The sequence below is a fragment of the Ascaphus truei genome, chromosome 16, assembly GCF_040206685.1.
Source record: "Ascaphus truei isolate aAscTru1 chromosome 16, aAscTru1.hap1, whole genome shotgun sequence".
In the NCBI taxonomy this organism is placed as follows: domain Eukaryota; kingdom Metazoa; phylum Chordata; class Amphibia; order Anura; family Ascaphidae; genus Ascaphus; species Ascaphus truei.
Window position 1 is genome coordinate 43,914,156 of NC_134498.1, and position 22,964 is coordinate 43,937,119.

Here is a 22,964-nt window from a genome sequence, read left to right on the forward strand (position 1 = left end):
AACCTCTCGCCAACATGGGGTCAGCGTGACTGACAGGCACACATTGACTGCTCGGAAGCACCAGGGTCTGCTAGGTAAGGAACTTTACAAGCTGTTTCCCGAGCTTTATTCAAGAGAAAGTGGTACCGTACGTCTCCTCACCCTCCAAAGTCTCTGCTCTTCTTTCCTGTGCTGAAGCCTAGTAGGAGTTTAATGTCCGGAGGAGGTATGAGCTAACACCCCAAACGTTACCATCTCTCGTCTGGACGTTCCAAAAGCCAGTGCTACTGCCAGCAAGTCAGTGGAAAGGTAAATGGCTGTTTTTTCTTCTCTTTATGCAGAGTGCAAGGATTATTATTGTCACATTCTTCTTATATCGTTCTGATATTGTACTTGGCACTGTACAAATGAAATACAACGTAGGCCCTTATTATGTAACTGTATTTGTAAACATGTACTATTTGTCTTAACTCTGTGCCCAGGACATACTTGAAAACGAGAGGTAACTCTCAATGTATTACTTCCTGGTAAAATATTTTATAAATAAATAAATAATTATCCTACAAACTGCGATATATATCCCACAAAAAAAGCCCTATTGAAATGGACAGTGCCTTCCATGCGTTGGCACCAGAATGGCGCTGTCACAGTTGATAGAATAAGGGCCATAAACTCGATACGTGATTGGAAGGGCGAGTGCAACAGGCAAAATAAATGATTGCTTTATTTGTTTGAGCAGTGTGTTGGAACTCCTAGGAATTTAGGTGCTAAACGCAGCACAAACAGCCCCGTGTTCATCAAAGAAAGTGGATCCCACTAAAAGCAATAGAATATTTCTCCTGCGATAGACCTGCTACCAATCTTTTGCCCCGGGAGACTAATAAATCACCCATTTTTGCTTCCCAGTGATAGATAAGATGTATTCTGCACAGGATCCGTTGCAGCTTCTAGTATCTGCTAACTTGCATATTTACTATATGGGCAGGACATCCTCCCAGGAGTGCACCAATCACCGCCATTTATTGCTTATTTTCGGAGTGATTTACGTAACGCGTAAGTCTTGTATCATTATGTAGCCCAGGGGTTCTCAACTCCAGTCCTCAAGACTCCCCAACAGGTCAGGTTTACGGATATCCCTGCTTCAGCACAGGTGGCTCAACGATATCCTTAAAACCTGATATGTTGGGTGGGTCTTGAGGACTGGAGTTGAGAACCCCTGTTATAGCCCGATATGTTTCATGTATGTATATCTTTATTTATATAGCGCCGTTACTGTACGTAGCGCGTCACAGCAGTAATACACCTGACATAATACTATATATAACAAAATACAAGTAACACATAATGGGAAGAAGCACTTCAGACATAAAAGTAACATTAGGAAAAGGAGACCCTGCCCCGAAGAGCTTACAATCTAATTGGTAAGTAGGAAGTACGTACAGAGACAGTAGGAGGGCGTTCTGGTAAGTGCGTCTGCAGGGGGCCACGGTCGATGTATGAAGTGTGTAGTATCAGCCACGTTCATTGATGTTTTTATTTCACCCTAAAGCATGGAGATGAAGTCCCGCACCCAGAGGTCTGCAGACCAGCAAAACAATGACCTGCATTTACCAGTAAGTATAGTGTTTTTTTAATGATGGATAGGTTCATGTGCCCAGAACCTGAACTCAGAAGTTCGTTTGGAAAGTGTGAGTCGGACTTTGGAACGAACATGCGAGTCCAAGCCAAATTTGAACCAAAACCCCCCCAAAAAGCTCATCCTCAGATGAATTATTTTTGTTTCTGTTTTCTTCATTCATTGTTTTTTGTTGTGAAGAAAATAGTAGGAACGTTTGAGTTCGACCAAATAAAAAACATGCAAATGTTAAAAGTTGGAAGTTGGAAAAATGTAAAAATCTTTCCCTGCTTATTTGACATTTTTTCTAATACTATGAAAAAAAAATGTTAAACCAAAAAGAAATTGAGATCCAGCAAAACAGAAACACGAAAATCGTTCAGAACCAAAACACCAGAGAAAGTGCCCTCCCTTTGCATTTGAATAAGTTGATTTTATAGGACGTGACTGCTCATTGAAGCAGACGAACTACATATACGGAACTCAGCGGTGTGCAAAGTGGGGGGCGCGCCTCCCAGGGGGGGTGCGAGACTCGCTGCGGGGGGCGTGGGGTTTACAGAGGCCCCCCGCACGCTTCCTGAATACATTTAAATGAATGCCGGTGGAGCTGCAGGGCCTCTGTAAACTTCTACTTACCTTGTTTCAGACACTCCTGGTCACGCGTTGCCATGGCAGTGACGTTGCGTTGCTGTGGCAACGTGACGTCATGATGCCAGGACGTCTGAAGCAAGGTAAGCAGGGGGGGGCGCGAGGAGAGGGGGACAGACGGCAGGGGGGCGCAGGGAAAAAAGATTGCACTCCCCTGGCGTAACTTATACTGCACAAAATGTTATACAACGTTCTTGGTGTATTCTCTCTGAAGATGATGTCATCAGACAATAGAAGAATCACTGTGTGATGACATCATGTCTGTTCCCATTTTATAAACAATGTCTTCAAAGCGCAGGTCTCCTCTAAGACAGAAATACAAGGTAGAGGTCTACTCACAAGTTCATATAATGCAATTCTCCATGTAATGTGACAGCCAAGAACAGAGGAAAGGCAACGTTTCAGGTCCCATATGGATGATTATACTTTGTATCTCTGTCTTAGAGGAGACCTGTACTTTGAAGACATTGTTTGTCTATGTTGTGTTGGCGGCACAAGCAGGATGTCCTCGCCTGAAACTGTATATATATTACACTTATATTATTACACTCATGATTATCTGCAAGTATATATAATGACTTCCTTATTTCATTGGTGGTGATCTTATGTTATTTACTTATTTGTTTGGTGACCTGGGTGATACTGTTTTTGGCAATGATTATAGTAGCAGTTAATAGTTCACAGCACACAGCTGTTGTAATAATATTTTGACCAGCTGGTCTTTATCTGTCTCAGGAGGTTATTTCCCCTTTTTTCACCTGAGTAGTAAGATCCTGTTTTTTGTACATTTACCTAGGATTTTAGGATTACCCTGATATTTATATATTTCCACAGTTGTTGGGATCCTTTGGGGATTGTTTTATATTTATATCTGTTTAGTGTTTTCCATGTCCATTAATAAACATTTTTTCATTATTATTGTTGCTTGAGTGCTTTCAGTGGGACACTTTTCTTTTTTCTTTCTTATTTATATATATATATATATATATATATATATATATATATATATGAGAGAGAGAGAAATGTATATATAATGTTTTAGCCATTTTTAATTAATAATCTCTAATATACAGTTTTTATCAGTTGACTTAAAAAGGTGAATTAAAGGTTATCATTTCAACCCTTACAAAATACACCGATGTGTTAACACCTATAGACTAAGTGCTATCTGTCGTTACATGGAGTGGAGTTTATTCATTAAACTGCAATAGTGCAGAGCGGGGCACTATCAAAAGGAATCTCCCACTGATGCCAATGAGACTTTCTGTGCTATGGTCACATTTTAATGAACACTTCTGTAAATGTAGGTACTTGTAACACCTCTAATTAGAGTTGAAACTGAACAGTCAGTTGGACAGGCTCCTGAAATCCTGAGTTCTGTTTGACATCTTTCCCAAAGTACTGTTGGGTATGTAATCATGTAACCCAACTGAAACCAGAACCAACCAGGCGGGGCTGATCAAACTGCTACTCTTTAATCTGGATTTAATTGACTCGTCTGCCTTTCGCAGATTGTAATACATAATAACCATTGTCGTGTATGGTTCATGTGCCTAAGCAAGCACCCAGACACTGTACCTGATTCTCACCCGACGATGAGCACACAGTGTCCTGGAAAATAGGAGCATTATGTAACACGTTTAAATGCCAACTCCTGTAGGATGTATTCATTTTCTTGGAACTGTTCCCTTGGCCATCTCTCGCTTTCATCTCTCACTTGGTATTTATAGATTTAGAAGGGCCAGATGTAAGTTCTAGTTTCACTGTGCTGTGTAAAACCTGGGCTAGTGGCAACTGGTTGGATCTGATCTTCTGCAGAAAGCATCTAGCCGCAGTCCTAATAATTAACTATATTTTTATTCAAATGTAGCATGTCTTCATTTGTTGAAATATACATAAGCGGGCAGCTTTGTAACCCCCCTTGCCCGGCTCTAAAGGAGGTTACATCGAGTTGGATATATACATGGCAGTGCTCCGGCTCTCATACTGTACCTGTTCAGGGTGCTGGGCCGGTTGCAGGCGGGGCGTGGATCTGCAGATAGAATAAGGTTGGGCGCCAGGAACTTTTATAGTACAAAAAGAGCTTAATTCACATCCATTTATAAGGCTCGCCATATAACAGACAGACTTCACTTCCGGCATTAACCGGTGTCAAACAGTATGGTTACTCTGCGCTTCTTCCCCTGGCAGCTCTCACCCCTATGCTGGTGTGGTACTTATGCTTGTTTCCCTTAGTATCGGATAGATTGGCAATATCCTGCATAGTGTCAATAGTGTCCCATCTCAGTTGGACCCTTTTTTTGGGGGGGGCACACTGTTCTCGGGGATCACTATCCCGTTACTGGAGATGATATTCTTCTTCTATCTTTATCAGATCGGGAGATTACTGAGGACTTTACAGTGGGGTCGATCCGAGTATGTTCCGGAGCTTCTACTCTGAGAACTCCCTGCTGAGCACATGCTTACTCCTCTTCTGCATGAGAACAATCTTGGGCCATTACTGTGGGCTCTAACTATATAGGGCACGTTCCTTAACTGAAAACAATTAACAGGGGCAGGACATCCTTAATACACATAACTGTACACACAAACCTATTTACAGGACTCACAGTGAGGCCCTCTAACTGAAACTCCAAGGAACCTGTTCCTAGAACATATGGAGGTTCTATATATACCCTTATATCTTACTACAGTGACATCAATGGCCACAATACATACCAGGGTGGGGCTATCCCTTTTTGCATAGTCATCCTGCATCGCATGATGGGGATCCCACACAGTTAACCCATTGAGGCGTTTAATTCCTTATACCAATTAGTAGTCCCCAGAGGAGGGTTACACATTAAAGCAGCATTCCATGTTATTTTATACCCCCTGGTGGGAAGTAGGGGTTCTCCGGAACTGTACACAGTTAATTTCAGCTCCGGGAAACCCCCTGATTCCCAAGTTACTTACCTCGGTAGGGGCTGTGGGTGCTACATGGAGGTTTAAATCCCCTGCGTCACGTGGGCCAATAGGAAACCCCAGCAGATGGCATCGCGGCTTCCTATTGGCTCCCGTGTCATGGTAGATTTAAACCTCCATGTTGTTCCCCCAGCTGGAGCGTCTCCAGAGGTTCTGTGTCACAGGAAGCAGGGGGTCCCCGGAGCTGAAATAAATGCAGCTCACCTCCGGAGACCCCCTGCGTTCCACCTATACAACAAAAAACCTTAGGTGGAGCCATACCTTTGTATGATAAAATCAAGTGAATCAGTTACAATTAAACATGTATATTAAGCACAATTCTGAAGTGAATTGCTGACACATCCGCACTGCCTAAATGTTTGCACATTTTTATTTGATATCCCCATTTCTCATATATTTTTATTATTTCATATTTTAAATACAGGGATTCTTTAATTTCATAAAGTTCATATTTATACTGTGGTTATTGGTTGCAAATAAATTATGGTTGCTTCCCATGATAGGAAGTAACAACTTCCCTTCTCCTCCTCAAATAATAACAGTGATCTGAGCATTTCTAATAATACTCTGCTCACCTATGTTTTCTCCAAGCGTTTGGAGTGTGGGCTGTATATACTAAGCGATGCTACGCTATAAAACAGCTTACGATACCATAACACTTATGTCCCATTCACATGAGTAGCCCCATGTGGTGTGTTATGGTTTAACACGGCTTCGTAAATATGGTCCTGTATCTTTAACATTGGGGTAACACTGCATAAGTCACAAGTATAACTTGTAGTATTGGTTATATATAGTTACATAATTATACAGTTACACAGTTACATAAAGTAGTTACATAGTACACATTTACATCGTTACCTAATTACATAGTTAGACAGTTACATTGTTACACAGATACATAATTATACAGTTACATAAAGTAGTTACATAGTTACATATTTACATAGTTACATCAGCGGTGCACAGACTGGGGGGCGCGACCCCCAGGGGGGGCACGAGATTGCCTGCGGGGGGCGCGGGGTTTACAGAGGCCCCGCGCGCTTCCCGAAGGCACTTAAATTAAGTGCCGGGGGAGCTGCAGGGCCTCGGTAAGCCTTTACTTACCTTGGCTGCGGCGGCTTCCTCCCCACGTCGCCATGTCAACGCGGCGTCAAATTACGCCGCAAGGTCATGTGACGTCACGTTGCTATGGCAACGTGACATCATGACGCCGGAGCGGAGGTAAGTGGGGGTGAGGGGGGTGGGCGCGGGAGTGACAAGACTGTCGACAGGAGGGCGCAGGGAAAAAAGTTTGCGCCCCCCTGAGTTACATAACTACACAGTTATACAGTTACATAGTTACACAGTTATATACAGTAGATACATAGATACACATTTACATAATTACATAATTAATTGGTTACATAGTAGATGAGGTTGAAAGAAGACATACGTTTATCGAGTTCAATAAATGCTAAATTTAGACGACAGATTTTATTCTATATTTGTATTTATAGTTTATTGATCCAGAGGAAGGCAAACAAAAAACTCCAGTGACACATGATCAATTATAAAAATGTATGCAATACACATGTAAACATGGTGCATAGCAACGTATTTCTATTTGCTGCCAGAAATGTCCCATTATAGTCATTTAATTGTTTTCTAAAACACAATGTATTTTGAACATCGTAATACAACACGGCATACTTCCATATCTCTCATACTAAAAATATATACGCTGTGACTAATCATTCAATGCATTAATTCCCAATTAAATGAAGTAATTTATAATTAAATTGGTAACGCCACTAGCATTTTAATTTCGGATTTCCGCATTGCTTCTTTCATGTTTAGGAAACCTCCGTTAATGCTTTTTTATTGCATTACAATTATGAATATTAGATCCTGGGAGGTCCCAGTTTGGGAAATTAAAATGGCTGCCAGCAACAATGACCACGAGCGATTGAATGTGGGAAATGTCATGAGTGGAACATTCACTGCCACATTGAAATCCACATTTTGAAACATTAGAATCCACATTTTTGTAAAACATGTCCCGAAGAAACCAAATGTACAGGGAATCTTCGCATGCGATGCTCACCTTGAGCCTTTAATTTCCATCTGCACTTTCTACAAACCCCAAACCAGAATAAACAGTGCAGGGTCCCTATCATGGTTTGGAAGAGTTGGGGCCACTATTGTAGTGGGAACTGCCATTATTTATTGGTGCCCAAGTAATCTCTTCCCCTCTGGTGGGAAGAATATTCCAAGTGCTTAGTCGTGTTCAGTTTTGCTTTACATTGCAGCATATTGGGGGGTGGGGGGGGATCTGAACACATCTTCAGATATATTTAATGCATTGTAAAGTTTGCTATTGAAGCAACAGGGACTGATAAGTTTGGTTACCATCTGCCATGGGGATCAAGGGATCCTACAACTCCATGGATGATATTTTTTTGATCATAAACTAGCTCAAAAGCAGTGTGTTTCATTGTATTAAAAGGTAAGGGTTTGGGGGTAGTACACCACATACTCAGGGTATCATGGTGGATCAATGGAGCTCATAACCAGTTCGTAATAGCTGTTCATGGATGAGAATTTCTACAAAAATCACAGATCTCTGTGTAGTGTCAGCGTACAAAAAAAGAGCCTTATTTGGAAACGCTGCATTCATGAGACCTATGAAGATTTGTCATGTTGGTAATTTGGCATTACAACCTTTGACAAATCTACACTTTTCCAGGACCAACATAGGTACCAAAACTGTGAACGGATAGATTGATAAAAACTTTAATATGACAATGTGATTTAAACACGTTGAAAACAATTGGGTAGCTTAGTTTGGTCAGGTCCCCTTATTTACTCTAACGTCAAAACATTCTCTCTTATTGGTAAAAGCTTGTGTGCTAATGGGAGGGGCGTTCAATGTAACTGTTGCAGGATAACAGGAATGATGAGAGAGGACAGCATTCAGATGAGACTGGGGAAGAGAGCCAAATGGAGCACAAGAAAACCTGTGCAGAATGTATCCGAGGCTTTAAGCTTTTCATCTGGAATCCGGAGAAACGAGAGTTCATGGGAAGAAACGCTAAAAGTTGGGGTAGGTAATCAGACTTGTTTTGTGTACTTTCGTTTGTGAAAAACTGGGCAGACGTTCGGCAGGGGGTACAGTTCTCTGAGATGTGTTCCTTCTATCGTAATGCAGTATTTTCTGGGATAAATCTGACGTTTTTGCAAAGCTCTGACCCAGTGTCTTCAGCTTAAGTGGTTTTGTCGGGTTCCACTCGGTAGGATTGGGGTTTCAGAATCCCATACATCTCTACACTTTGCAGAACATGTGTCACACATTTGATGTGCTGGTCAATGACAGTGGTGAGCCCCTACACGCCGATATACTAATTGTAATTGTCTGTGCAATAAGTTAAGTATTGTCTCTCCATGCATCATTCGCTCCTGAGAGCACCTCCCCTACCACATTAGGCTGAGTCCATGGTGTGGGAGACCTTGCGAAGGCGTCCACACGGGGCACGATCAGGCTGCCTTAAGGCGGTGATCGCGCCCACAGACTGTGCGGGTGGAGGCAGGAGGGGGCGCGCGTTGCGTAAGAAATCAGTTGAAGCTGATTTCTTGGCGCGACACGGTCACATGAATGGTTCGCCCAATGAGGACCAACCAGCTCCGTGATGCCCCTAGGAACGCCCCCCATGGCCCGTCGACCATGGCCAGGGAAAGCACCCGCTTTCCCACGGCCTCCGCGCGCCTCAGCGCGGGAGAAGGCACCTTAGACTGTAGCAGGAGATTTTCACCTTCCCTATTCCCCCCTTCTCCTTATTTATATGCAAAAAAAAAAAAAATCAAACACACTTCTGCACCTTATTCCCCTAATTAATCTTATTATTACGTAAAACCCCTAGTGTATACAAGGCAGGCACTCTTCAAATTGTGACCCCATGGTCAAATCCAGCCTCTGAGGCCTCTGGATCGGCCCTTGGACTGTCTGTCCCTGCTAATTTCATCTCGAAAGGAAAGATTAGGAGGGGGTATGATACCCTTTATTGGCCCAACAAGTAGTTGATACGTTACAAGCTTTCCAACCTCTCAGGGTCGGGTTAGGACCTGATGAAGGCCCCTGAGAGGTTGGAAAGCTTGTAACATATCAACTACTTGTTGGTCCAATAAAAGGTATCACACCCCCTACTCCCTCTCCCTCCTGTGTTACTACCTGGAAGAAAGGACCAACACGACTCCCCACCCATCTTTGCCCAAGGCAAGGAGTACTCACGTTACTGCGACGATCTGTGCATGTCCAACCTAATTTCCTTGCAGTTGCCCCAGAAGCCAGTTGCATTTTTTTCATTTTGAAACTCACTATAAGTCTAAGGTGATAAAAATATATGGCACAGATGCTATAACAAAACGTTGGAGTGCGGCAATATTAAGTGTTCATGTATAAAATGAACTTGTTATATAATTCTGGCCCTTCTGCTTGTCATTTTTCTGTAATCCAGCCCTTAGGAAAATAAACTGAGATGCATTTAGGGATGGTAAATATTTGGGTAAAATGAATGAAGTGGAGGGCTGTCCCTTCTGTGGAGGGCTGTCCCACGGCATTCGGAATCCAGCTGACGGTGAATGCAAGAGGAGAGGGACTAAAGAGTTTCTAACAGGACGAATATACCTTTTTCTCTTTTGTTGTGTGAGTGCACGGTTATTAATTGTATATCATTATTTTTTTCATTACATTTTATAAAAGTATTTTCCATGGGTTGCGCCCCCCTCCATTTTTTCTTCATTTCTTGAGGTTTGTCACTAATTATTTTCTTTATATAATCACAATCAGTGACATATCCCCAGATATTAAAGGAGCAATCCAAGCAATGTCCTATATCAAATAAATCAGTTCTGTAGTATTAGATACTACTTTCTTTGAAAAAAACTTGTTATTTATTCAATTTTTCTTCAAGGGGGTGGGGAGGGGGTACAGAAAATAAAATAGGGCAACCAAGGGACATTTAAACTACTGACATTTACATACATAGATGAACTGAACATTAAATGATATAAAATACAAATAGCACTATAATAGAAACAATAGAACATACTTAGACAATAATATATTACATTACATATATACCATATTCCACAGTGTTAGGATATACATATAGGGGCCTATGCAGAGAGCAGCGCTATTTCGAAATTCGCCATTTTTTGGAGAAAATCGCGCAGAAAACAGCAGAAAATGGCGAGTTCCGAAAAACACGCCAATTTTTCTTTTCTATTTGTAAAACTCGCCTCGCGGCTGGCGAGAACCTCAATCTCGCCAGTTTTAAAAATATCCTAATGCAGAGAGCCGCGAACGGCATCTAGCGGCTGTTCGCGCCAATAAAATGGCGCGATTGTCTCCTTTTTGCCTCGCCAGAAAAAATTGGCAAGAAGCTGCCGCTCGCGGCCATTGCAATGGGAAAAAAAAGGCGCGAATTTGTTTTTACACGTTTCTGAAGCGCGCATCTCGCCAATTTAAACTCGCCAGACGCATCCATGTTAAACATAGCAGAATTCGCACTTTTCTGCATATGGAGAATAAAACTCTCCAAAAAAGCTACTTTTTACTAAATTCGCCATTTTTAAAATTCGCTGCTCTCTGCATAGGCCCCATAGTGTGTTAATTCTAGCCATTATTATTGCTCTCCTCTTTATGTTTTAGACTTCTATATCCCCTTTGATCTCTTGTCCCTCTAAATTTAGAGCGTCCCCCTGGTGAGATTTATGTCTCCTATGTAATTTCTGCAGGGTTCCCACACTCTAAGAAACTTTTGGACTGTGTCGTTTTGTATCCCTGTCAGTTTCTCCATAAGACGCACCCTCCAAAGTCTCGCCTTTACTGGTCTAGAGATGGCTGTTCACTTAAAAAAAAAAAAATGTTTTTCTTTAAATTCAACGCTCAATGCCATTTTTAATGAGTTTTAATATACTGAGCATTGATTTCTATAGCAGGTTTCAGCACACTTCCTCGCCAATGCAAGATCTTGATAACACTTTCCTATTTGTGATACTTTGTTGTCATTATTCCCTGCAGTTTGAGCTGCAAACTGCAACAATAATGTTACCATAGTAACATAAGGATACATTGTAGCTGCTGAGTTACATTGATTGTATGTATGTATGTCTTTATTTATATAGCGCCATTAGTGTACATGGCGCTTCACATTAGTAATACATGTGACAATCATATAAATAACACATAATACAAATAACAGATCATGGGAATAAGTGCTTCAGTCATAAAAGTAACATCTTGGAAGAGGAGTCCCTGCTCCGAGGAGCTTACAATCTAATTGGTGGGGATTGATTGAAACGGAAAGGCAGCCATTTAATGAACCCTGGGAAGCAGAATCTTTTCTGATCGATCACGGAGAACAAATCGATCGTCAGCTTAGGTCATTCATTTTCAATAAAGGTAATCAAAGGCTGTATATATCGATATTTTATTTTTAAGTGCCACTTGGACTGCCTCTTAAATGAATGTACAAGTATTATAAATGTGATCATTGCACATGAAAATGTCTTTAAATCATTATTTTAAAAATGCAGATGATGCCCAGACTTTAAATACAATTTATTCTGTTTTACAGTAATAGTAGTTTTTTCTCAAGTGCGTTGTCTGTATGATTCATTCATACGACTCATCATTTATTTGAAAATGGATCCCTTATGTTGAATATCTAGTTGATACAATTTCAATTAAAACAGACTGATGTGCATTTTAGGTTTTTTTTCTTCAAACCTATTTAAAAAAATCCCATTCCAACATATCACTTGGAGTGCTGCTAAACTGTTACCCTGTTTCTTCCTTTATCTAAAAACCATCTGAATAAGATTTAGGTCCATATTTACTAAGAAAAAGTAGTAAATGATGAATCAGTGAAATATATAAAAAATCAATTGCGGATAAAATGACCTCTAATACATAGATAAATCAGCTAGCGCTCTTGCCTTAATGAACAGGATAAATTACACTGTTAATAATGAATTTAAAATATAGACAGATTAGTGTACCATAATATACAGACCATATGTATATATGTTCAGAGTCCAGTCCAAATCGTATATCGGTAATGCAGCTCCTTCAAGTTGGATCCAACCCACGGGTCCAAAGGTTAACTACAGAAGATAAAAAGAAAAAAAGGGCGCAAAACCCATAGTGCAGTATGTCAGGTTTAATGCTGTAAAAATACGGTTAAAAACACTTACAAGAGTAAGTAGATTAGAGGCACATCTGTGTTAGAAGATCTGTGGTGTAGGCATACACCGGGATAGCTGTAGTGTCCCCTTCTCCTGCCTGGAGGAAGCTTCAGTATCAGACACCCTCCTCTGGTGTTCGGCGTTGCTCTGCTTCCGTGTCACGTGCGCCCGTGACGTCACGGCGTTCGCGTCCTCGCGCCGTCACCCAGGGGGTTGGGTTTAGGCTAATGCGTCTTCACTTGCAGGTTGACACGGGCAAACTTGGGATCCTCCGACGATGCTCAAATTTCAGCAGTGGATGGCTCTAGTGTTTCTTTGCTGCTGCTATTCTTCAATACACCTGAAATTGATAAAAGGGTACACCATTGCGCAGTACTACTGATGTTTGATGTTAACCCCTTATTTCAACTTCCCCAGTGTGGACTGAATACACTTACAAGAGTGTCTCTTTCAGGGTACAGTGGAGACAATCTGTACTTTATTCCCTTTATGTTCTTATATACCACGAATCCCCTGGGTATTTCCTTGATCTCTTGGGATTTCGTGATTCCCAGAATCACCCGAACTCCACGAGCCCACAGATAAGGAAAGTGAACAATGGCAAAAAAAAAAGGGGGGGTCACAAATTTCAGGTGTATTGAAGAATAGCAGCAGCAAAGAAACACTACAGCCATCCACTTCAAGTCTTGGACTTTGAGACACTCTTCAAAGACTGGTTTTGTTTCTTATGGACACAGTGACTCTTTAAACGCCAGGTATCCCTATTTCACCTTCACAGTCTTGTTTGCAAATTGAGGTTATTTGCATTGTGGGAAGCCTACGGCAGCTTTGGCCTCTTGTTAATCACAATTGGTTTGTTTATTCACGTGTATGTCACACTTTAATAGGTTTAGCACTTGAATTAGGGTAATTACTTCATCAAATTTCAGCAGCCTTAGTAGATACAGCCCTACGCGTTTCGAGGAATAGTTCCTCTTCGTCAGGAGCACGCGCGCACGTGACGCGGAAGCAGAGCAACGCCGAACATCAGAGGAGGGTGTCTGATACTGAAGCTTCCTCCAGGCAGGAGAAGGGGACACTACGGCTATCCCGGTGTATGCCTACACCACGGATCTTCTAACACAGATGTGCCTCTAATCTACTTACTCTTCTAAGTGTTTTAAACCGTACTGTTATAGCATTAAACCTGACATACTGCACTATGGGTTTTGCGCCCTTTTTTTCTTTTTATCTTCCATATTTACTAAGCATAGATGTCACGAGACACCTTCCTGCATTGATACACTCTTTACAGCCCATTAACCTTTTCAGTGCCACTAGGACCCCAGCACTTCTGTGTCACAATCAGAGACTGGATATAGGAAACAGAAGAGAATAGAGCGGTCAGCCCAATGTTCCCCTAAAATCCAAGCATTTGCCCATGGCATAGCCCATGGCATTTGCCCATGGGCCCATTGCCTACCTGGCATGTCATAAGGGCCCCTGCCAAAATGCTAGGGGCCATGGTGTACCAGGTACGTACAAAGGGCACTTTAAAGGTTAAATGAATGGGCCAAAAGGTGTTTTCTGGCACCAAAGTGTGTCTCATCGCCACATCCCAATGCTGGCAGGTCATATCTCACTGTTCTGATTACTGTACCATATATTTTCCATGACTGGGAGTTCTCATTACCACGAGGCACTTTGGGAATTCAGTGCTGAAAATTCCCATCTGTGTCCGTGAGAGTTTCTTAAAACCTGAATAATGTTTCTCCAGGGAAATTGTTGGACTTCCTTTTCAATACTATCACTTTTCAAACATAACATGTGCTCCCGTGAGACAAGCTCGGAGTTCCACGGGAGCACAAGGAAGGTAGTGACGTGCTGACATTCACAGAGACGTTTACTTCAAATTTATACAAGTTAATTTCAAAGAGGGGAAAAATATTAACTTTAAAAAGATGGAGCCATTTCCAGCCCTAACACTAGGGCCTTTTCTCAACCAGCTAAATGTTTTTCTTTGCCGTTTTTTAATGATATGATTGAGCCAACTGTGCTGAAGCGGGGATATCCTGAAAACCGGACCTTGAGGACTGGGGGTGGCCCCCCCTGTAACCAGGGGATCTGCCCTTATTTATGCCAACTATGAGACATTTTGGGAGTTTTTTTTTTAAATAGATAAGACCATGAATGTTATATTGACCATGTAGATTATGTTAGAGATACATTATTATCCTACACTTAGCTTAAAGTTAGAGAGGTATAGACAAAGGGTATATTTTGAGCCAGTCATTTTGGCTGTATATTTGTATTTATTAATTGCTCTGTTGGTCTTATTCACTGAAAGCACAGCTGGGGGAATTGAGGTGCTGCTTTATATATTCGCCCGAGCAGATTCTATGTTATAGGGTAAAGAAATATGATGGTCTACAAGTTTATTTTACATTTACCTGTGAATTGTTCATCTTCTTTGATGCCCACTGGTGTCTGTGGGAACCTGATTTTGGGGGTATTGCAAGACTTTCCCAGTTGAATTTCTTGTGGAGTTCTAGATGTGAACCCATATGAAAAATATGTCATCAATATATCTGAGGCTTGACAGCACTTAATGAAGAATAAGTATCCGTAAGAAAAGAAGGGCCATCACAGCACTCCAACAGATTCAGTTTATGTAATTATTGTATTCAATAACATGGTATATGACCAATGTTTTGGCCACAACAGTCTTCCCCAGGGTCAGGCCATTGTGGCCGAAACATTGGTTATACACCATGTGATTGAATAAAATAGTTATGCAAACTGAATCTACTGCTTTTCTTACACCCTGTAATGATGCTAAATATATGTGTGTCCTTTTCCTGGAGCACCCAGTAACCTCTATCTAATTTTTACATCTTTACTTGTTGAGCGCACAATATATCCTATTACTCTGACACTAAATACGCAACATCTTTGTGAAATGCAATATACAGAAGAGAAATCAAACTTCTGATTATGGTGATTATTCTGAAATGATCCCCAACCTGTAGATTACAGTCACAACTATAATCAGTTGAGATGACAATAGAGAATAATAGGTAATGTTACTGTAACAATTAAATCCTTAAAAAAAAGTATTGTTTGTCAATTGTTACATTTGTTCCCTTGCAGACAAAACAACCTACACATACAGACACATAGGACACAGAAATGGAAAGAGTGGGGAATGTATTCATGTTTTATTATTCTCTTTGCAGGTCAGATTTTGCTCTTTTACCTTGTTCTATACGCTTTTCTTACTGGAATGTTTGCGCTTTGTATGTATGGATTACTACTCACAATAAGCCCCTATGTTCCTACTGAAAGAGACAGAGTATACCCCCCAGGTAAGTAATCCACAGCATTGGAAAACATGCACGAGTATTTTAAGTATAAACTTTTTCTGGTTCTTCAGAAAGTTCAGCCTCATTACTATGGCAACCTGTACGATTCAGAGGTTTATACGGTGTTGTTTGATCATCTATCACTGATCTTCTGGGAAGTTTACTGATTTATAGCATCTTCTAATAGTATAAAATGTGTATGGTGCTCGAAACGCGTTGGTGGGGGCCATCTGTGCTCCGTTATGTAGCTTTTGATCCATTAAACATTTTTTATATATGGGACACACTCTCTTGCAATTGATTTTTTCTAACTGGTGGAGGAAGTGCTTCAACTTTCCTGGGATTCTTCTATTTATAGCATCTTCTAGACCTCAGTGGAATCTCACTGATAACAATTCTATTCATGTGCTATTTTGTTAGGTCCAGAACTAACATATTTCACTTTGGCTTAATCAAGTGATCAAGCAATGGCTGATTTTTCTCATTACAAATGAGAATACATTACTATGTGAAACAAGAAATTGGACATTATCCTTGTTTTGAGCCCGTGCCCATCATGAGGGTTCCTATTTGGGAATCAGGAAGGAATTTTTGGCCCTGGGTTTATTGGCTGCTGTACAGGGCATTTTGCCTTCCCTTAGAATTTACATCAATATAAATAGCACTGCACAGAAGCCCAGAGAATGACTTGAGTGAACCCACAGGTCTCCTTTTCGTCAGGCGTAGTGAAGATGTCGAAGAGTCCAATTTCTGTGCGACCTTGAGAACTCATGGATTCTTTCAGCGCCTTTGGTCTCCTAGTCTCCTTTTCCCATGTACTCTGTTGCAGGATAATCCTCTCTCAATGTCAGTTTAACTCCAATTTTAAGTCATAGGGGGTTATTCATTAAACTGTGAAAGTGCTGATCAGTGCGCTATCACAGGGCAAGTCTCATTGACTTCCACGCCCCAATCGGCACCATCACAGTTTAATGAATATCCCTTATCAGCTCCATAGCCTTTGGGCGAGGAGAAAGGATTAGCAATGTTATTTTCATATCTACATCCAAAGTGCGTTTAATAAAAGTGTGTTTTGTTTAATTGAAGGAGTATCCATTAGACCACACGTCAGCGGTTTCGATTTCACATTCAGTGCTTCAGATAGAAGCACATGGTCATCATATGTGGACAACATGCACGAATTCCTGAAAGGTAAATGGCTTTATTTTTGTATTTTTTTTTTTTTTTAAATCTTCAAATTGTGACAGGGTTACACGGTAACACACTGACGTATACAGAAATTTGGAAAAAAGCACAAAAAACAAGTACTCAGGATTACAGCTTTAAAGCTGCAGACCAAGCAATATCCTACATGGGTATTTATTTTTAAATAAATCAGTTCTGTACTATAAGAAAATATTTGTACCATTTAAAAAAAAAAAAAAAACCTCTGAATGACATTTTTAATGTATTATAATGTAACAAGCCTTTTTTGTTCCTATAGCAACCATTTACAAAGTCACATCCCATTTCTCTTCTGAAACACTCTGGCACTCCCCTTTTTGAGTCCCGCCCTCTCTCTAGCAGTGCACCAATTGTATCTAGTGACTGCCTGGTCACATGATCTTCCCCACAGAACTTTGCATCTTCGGTCCTCTTCTGCTGCTCTGACAACCATTTAGTGAACCCCCCCCCCCCCCGAGCCGAATCTTCGCGATCACTTATCATTGTGTGGATTGTATTGATGCACATATTAAAAAGCGAAAAATAAATGAAATTAAAAAAAACAAAAAAACGGCAGCTTCGACTGTTGCATTAAAAAAAAAGACAATGGAAATAAGTGCACGTGTGAAATTAAATGCAAGCTTGGGACATTCTCTGTGGTAAAGAGCTGCGCGCATTGTCAGCGTTCTACCAACAAAAACGCCAGAGTGCAGAGTGCGTGAAAGTTCCGTGCTTGGCCAAGCAACACAGACCTCGGCCCTTTACTAAATGGAGCATTCGAATTGTTTATTTTCTAAACTAAGATATGCCTTGTTTCCTTCTTAGCCTACAACGATGACGCGCAGAGAGCTAATAATGTCGCTTGCACCCCGGGGGAATACTTTTTCCAAGCAGGAGAGTTACACGAAGAAAAGAAAGCCTGCCGGTTTCCCCGTTCCCAGCTCCAAAACTGCTCTGGGATTGAGGACCCCACCTTTGGTTTCTCAGAAGGGAAGCCATGTTTCTTACTAAAGATGAACCGGGTAATGGTGAAAACAAAGACGCACGAATGGCTAAAATAAGGGTGTCGAGGAAGACGTAAACAAAACACATGACAGTGCGGAGAGAGCAAACAGGTCCAAATGGCAAATAGGTACACGAATCCTGTGCTCCTCCCAAACTGGCTTTCAATCTACATTTTGATCCTACGTCTAATAACAAAAGGAGCCGTAGACGTAGGATCGAATTGTAGGGTTTCACTAATAAGTTGAAAGCTGATTTGGGAGGAGCGCTGGTTTTGTATGTTTGTTTCCCGTAAATGCGAAACCATTTATTTTCCTAGCTGCCTACTCCATAGAGCAGGCATGGCCAACTCCAGCCCTTAAGGGCCACCAACAGGTCAGGGTTTCAAGATATCCCTGCTTCAGCACAGGTGGCTCAATCAGTAGCTCAGTCAAGGACTGAGCCACCTGTGCTGATGCAGGGATATCCTGAATACCCAACCTGTTGGTGGCCCTTGAGGACTGGAGTTGGCCAGTCAACGACTGAGCCACTGATTTAGCCACCTGTTCTGATGGAGGGAGCCTGAAAAACTGACCAGTTGGTGGCCATTGAGGTCTGGAGTTGGCCACGCCTGCCATAGAGGGGCACAGTATATGTGTATTTGTTTTCCATTAATGTTAGGCCAAATTAATATGTCCATGTACACAGGTAGCGTTGATTCAATTCTTCTCCTTAATAAGGCAGATTATTTTGCAAGCAGTGATACATTTTCACAGACCAACATGAGCGTTTTCCTTATGCGTCGATCCTTCTTCTTAGGTTGTATTATTTGTAAAAATGTGTTGGTTTCCGTAAGCCCAAAATAGTAACTAAACCTCGACATTCAATAATGCAGCAGTTAAGCGGATATAGTTTTCCCCAGTGAAAATCAATACATTGTACAGTATACAATGTTATGTTATATTAAAGCTCCTTAAAATGAAATAACAAAGCCATTTTCAGAAGCAGAAACCGACTAGAGCTCCCTTAATTACAACTAATTAACCCACACACATTTTAGCTATCACAGCCTGCCCCCATCAAAGCAGAATCACTATTGGTTATTTAGGGAGGGGAGTAGACCTTTAATTCATGGGTCATTTCAATCATTATTTTCCACTTCTGATTAGATTATCAGATTTGTGGCATTAACACATTTATTCCCATTTTGAGGAGGGACATCTCAGTCCAAATTGCATATCCTACTCACAGGTGCACAGATTGCAATTCAACCTCTTTGTTGCAAGAGGTGCAGAGTAGACAAAATCTTTGATACAATGAAGAACATTCAGTATATATCCCTGATATCGGATGGAATAATCGTTCTATATTTTTTGAAGATTAGATGACAAACACCTCATATTTGTATCCCAGAGGTGCCATCAGAAGGCTGATCCCGAGCACACACCTTGTAGAAGATACTGTTGCTTTATTTTACATACTCTTAACTCTGATGAAGGTCTGATGAAACGTTGGTCAGTACGTAAAATAAAGTAACTTAGGGGCAAATTCATTAAGCGCTGGTACCGGTTTAGTGTAGTGGTCTCCAAATGGTGGTCCGGTCCGCAACAGAATTTTCACCAGTTTGCAGAGGATCTGGCCACGCTCCAGCACCCCTCCTGGGCAAATTCCTCCTTCCCCTGACCTGCCTGTCCCCTGGTCTGCACCGGAAGTAACTTCCGCACGCGTGGCCAGCCGAGCTCTGCATCACTGTAGCTTCCGAAGTGGCCGGGAGCCCTCCAAGGAAAATTTCTCGGAGGGGGTGGGTGTATGATTGTGTGTGTGTGTGTGTGGGGGGGGGGGGGGTTGAATGTGAGGAGGGGATGGCGTGTGGTGAAATGTGAAAGGGAGGGGGATCGTGTATGAGGAGGAGGGGGTTGAACATGAGGAGGCGTGGATTGAGTATGAGGAGGAGAGGATTGAGTGTGAGGAGGAAGGGGGAGTGTGAGGAGGGGGGATTGAGTGTGAGGAGGAGGGGGGATTGAGTGTGAGGAGGAGGGGATTGGAGGGTGTGGAGGATGGGGGGGAAATGTGTGAGGAGGGGGTTGAACATGAGGACCAGTGGATTGAGTGTGAGGAGAGGATTGAGTGTGAGGAGGAAGGGGGGAGTGTGAGGAGGGGGGATTGAGTGTGAGGAGGGGGGATTGAGTGTGAGGAGGAGGGGGTTGGAGGGTGTGGAGGAGGGGGGTGAAGTGTGAGGAGGGGGATTGAGTGTTAGGAGTAGGGGGTGGTGTGAGGAGGAGGGGGGATTGAGTGTGAGGAGGGGGTGATTGTGTGAGGAGGGGGTGGAGTGAGAGGAGAGGGTATTGAGTACAGGGAGGGGGGATGAGTGAGGAAAGTGGATTGAGTGAATATAACATTTTATTTGATTGTAATTTTATTTATACATAGGTAGCATGTTTATAATGTCAGCCCTAGGATTAACTGATCCTCCAATTGTATATATATATTTTTTTTACCGGACCTTTTAAGGCAAAAGGTTGGAGACTGCTGGGTGCCCCCAATAAAGCCTTAACTCCTATTGACTTGAATGGGAGATAACGTTGGATCGGGGGCGATAAGCTGTACCAGCGCTTAATGAATTTGCCCCTCAGTATCTCCTACCACGTGTGTCCTCTGGGTCATCCTTCTCATTGAGCCCTCGGTGTATGGTGGTTTACACTTAAATCAAGTAACGGGCACACTGGTAACCCCCTTTACATAACCATGTTTTGGGGGTTTCACTGGGTGTGCACTGCGTGTTCCCTTTCTGAATTCCAGGAGGTAATCCTCTCAATGTATTTGTATTTACACAAATATATAGACTCGTATTCATGTGCAGAGTTATGACGTAGGTCCTATATTGTAGTATTTTCTATTTGCATTGACCTGCTAAACTTTACTTTTTGCTCTAGATTCTTGGGTATGAAGCTGGTTGGGGCGTTCCTATTTATGTCACCTGTGCAGTTCAGGTAAGATATCAATGTTGATGGTTCAGATATCAAGCTGAAAATCATGAAAAGTGCTTGATACCTTGCAAATCAAAGTCAACCCTAATACATTAGGCAATAAACCTTACTAATTATTATGCATAAAAAATATTTAACTTAAGACTCCCAAGGAAGGTCTGAGACCAGACTGCAGGGTTAACAGAAAAGGATGTTTTATTCACTTTTTCACACTTTGTAATATTCACTAATGTTTATGTATAGTAGGATTTTACACACGCCACAGTATGATCTGTGTATGTATTAACGCCTACTAATATGCACTTTTTTGTACACATTACTACTTTATTAAAAGGTAAAATGTTTTTAGCACCATCTTATCATTTTATTCTTAATAAATCTATATTATGTAGCATGTGGGACTGTTAGTTTTACAAACACAGACGTATTTGTATGTTCTATAATACACAGATCACATCATATATGTGTAAGTTCGGTGGTGAATACACATTAAATCAGTATATATCCTTCTTTATACAGAAAGGTGATGAGACTGATCTTGGACCAGTCACCTTCTACCCAAAAACCGGACACTTTGACCTTATGTATTTCCCTTACTATGGAAAACTCACCCACGTAAGTAGCAGCACGTAAGTGAAATATCCTGCAGTTTAGCAGATACTGACCACCGTGGGACCTACCCAATAACACCCCACAAAAAAACATATTCCTAGCATGTTAAATTTTTGTTCCAGATTCTCTTACAAGCAGCTCATTCTAAAACCAGATACAGGGTTATCTGCAAGTTGATTAAAGGGCTGATTTGAGACCTAAATAAATACCCTAGGTTAGAAAGTGGCCTGCATTACACAAAGTAACAGTTGTTGCTTTAAAAAGTGCAATTTATGCAATATCCTACATGTTTATTTAAAATAAATAATTTTTGCAGTATTAAATCATACTTAGAATTTTTTTTTCAACTCTTGCCATTTTTAATGAGTTTTAAAGCATCCTATGATTTATATAGCAGGTTTATCCCACCTCTCCAGCAGTGCAAGATACTTGCAACACTTTCCTGTTTGGGATAATTTGTTGCCAATATTCCCAGCAGTATGAGCTGCAAACTGTAACAATATATAATGTAGCCTTATTATAAGAATATATTGTAGCTGCTGAGTTACACTGACTGAAGGATTGATTGAAACCTGAAAAGGCGGCCATTTAGTGAACCCTGGGAAGCAGGATCTTTGCTGATCGATCACAGGAGAACGAATTGATCGGCAGCTTAGGTAATTAGTTTTCAAAAAGGTAACAAAAGGCTGCATATATTAAAATAATAATAATTAAAAAAAAAAAGATTTTGTAATTTTTTTGTTTGTTAAAGTGCCGCTTGGATTGTGTCTTTAAAGCAGCCTTACACCTAAGCAGAGGTATGTCTTTGCCACCAGGAAACGCGAGTGGTAGAGCATGTTGCGGTTAGGATGTATTTCGCCAGGCATAGTAACCAGGGAGATTGAAATGAAACAAGTTATTTTAACAGGAATTGTATATGAATTCAGAAGTAGCCCGGAGAACCGCTTAGGTCAGGGGTGGGCAACTCCAGTGACTCAAGGGCCACCAGCAGGCCAGGTTTTTAGGTTATCACTGCTTCTGCAAAGGTGGCTCAATCAGTGACTTAATCGAAGACTGAGCCGCCTGTGCTGAAGCAGGGATATCCATAATACCTGGCTTGTTGATGGACTTTGAGGACTGGAGTTTCCCACCCCTGTTTAGGTTCTTATTCCAAAAGTTATTAAATGTTTATGAATCTTGATACAATACCTGTGTGTTTTAAAGCAGCAATGCCCTAAAACTATCCCCATTTCTTGTGAAGGATGGAAACCACGTGGTCCTCTGCAGCTGAACCGGGCTATTCTTATCTCCGAGGGCACCCCGGTACTGCAGACACTTACCGGTGAAGTTCCCCTGTATTACTTCCTGTTTTAAAAGGGATTTAAATGGCTGTCCGACAGCGATCCGCCACCGATCATGAAATGACTT

General features: G+C 41.5%; 1 protein-coding gene across 3 annotated transcripts in view; it reads left to right on the forward strand.

Moving 5' to 3' along the window:
* The window catches only part of ATP1B4 (ATPase Na+/K+ transporting family member beta 4), a 27,140-nt gene continuing 4,176 nt past the window's right edge, over positions 1–22,964 (forward strand). Inside the window, exons 1-8 of one of the 3 annotated variants that reach the window (XM_075573394.1) lie at positions 1–288; positions 1,529–1,592; positions 8,132–8,291; positions 15,649–15,777; positions 16,861–16,965; positions 17,803–17,999; positions 20,892–20,948; positions 21,465–21,560. In XM_075573394.1, coding sequence (XP_075429509.1) covers positions 1,530–1,592; positions 8,132–8,291; positions 15,649–15,777; positions 16,861–16,965; positions 17,803–17,999; positions 20,892–20,948; positions 21,465–21,560 — 807 coding nt within the window. In that variant the 5' untranslated portion in view covers positions 1–288; position 1,529. Of the gene's footprint in view, positions 289–1,146; positions 1,401–1,528; positions 1,593–8,131; positions 8,292–15,648; positions 15,778–16,860; positions 16,966–17,802; positions 18,000–20,891; positions 20,949–21,464; positions 21,561–22,964 lie in introns of those variants that run through there. The other 2 variants (XM_075573393.1, XM_075573395.1) reach the window with 2 other exon arrangements.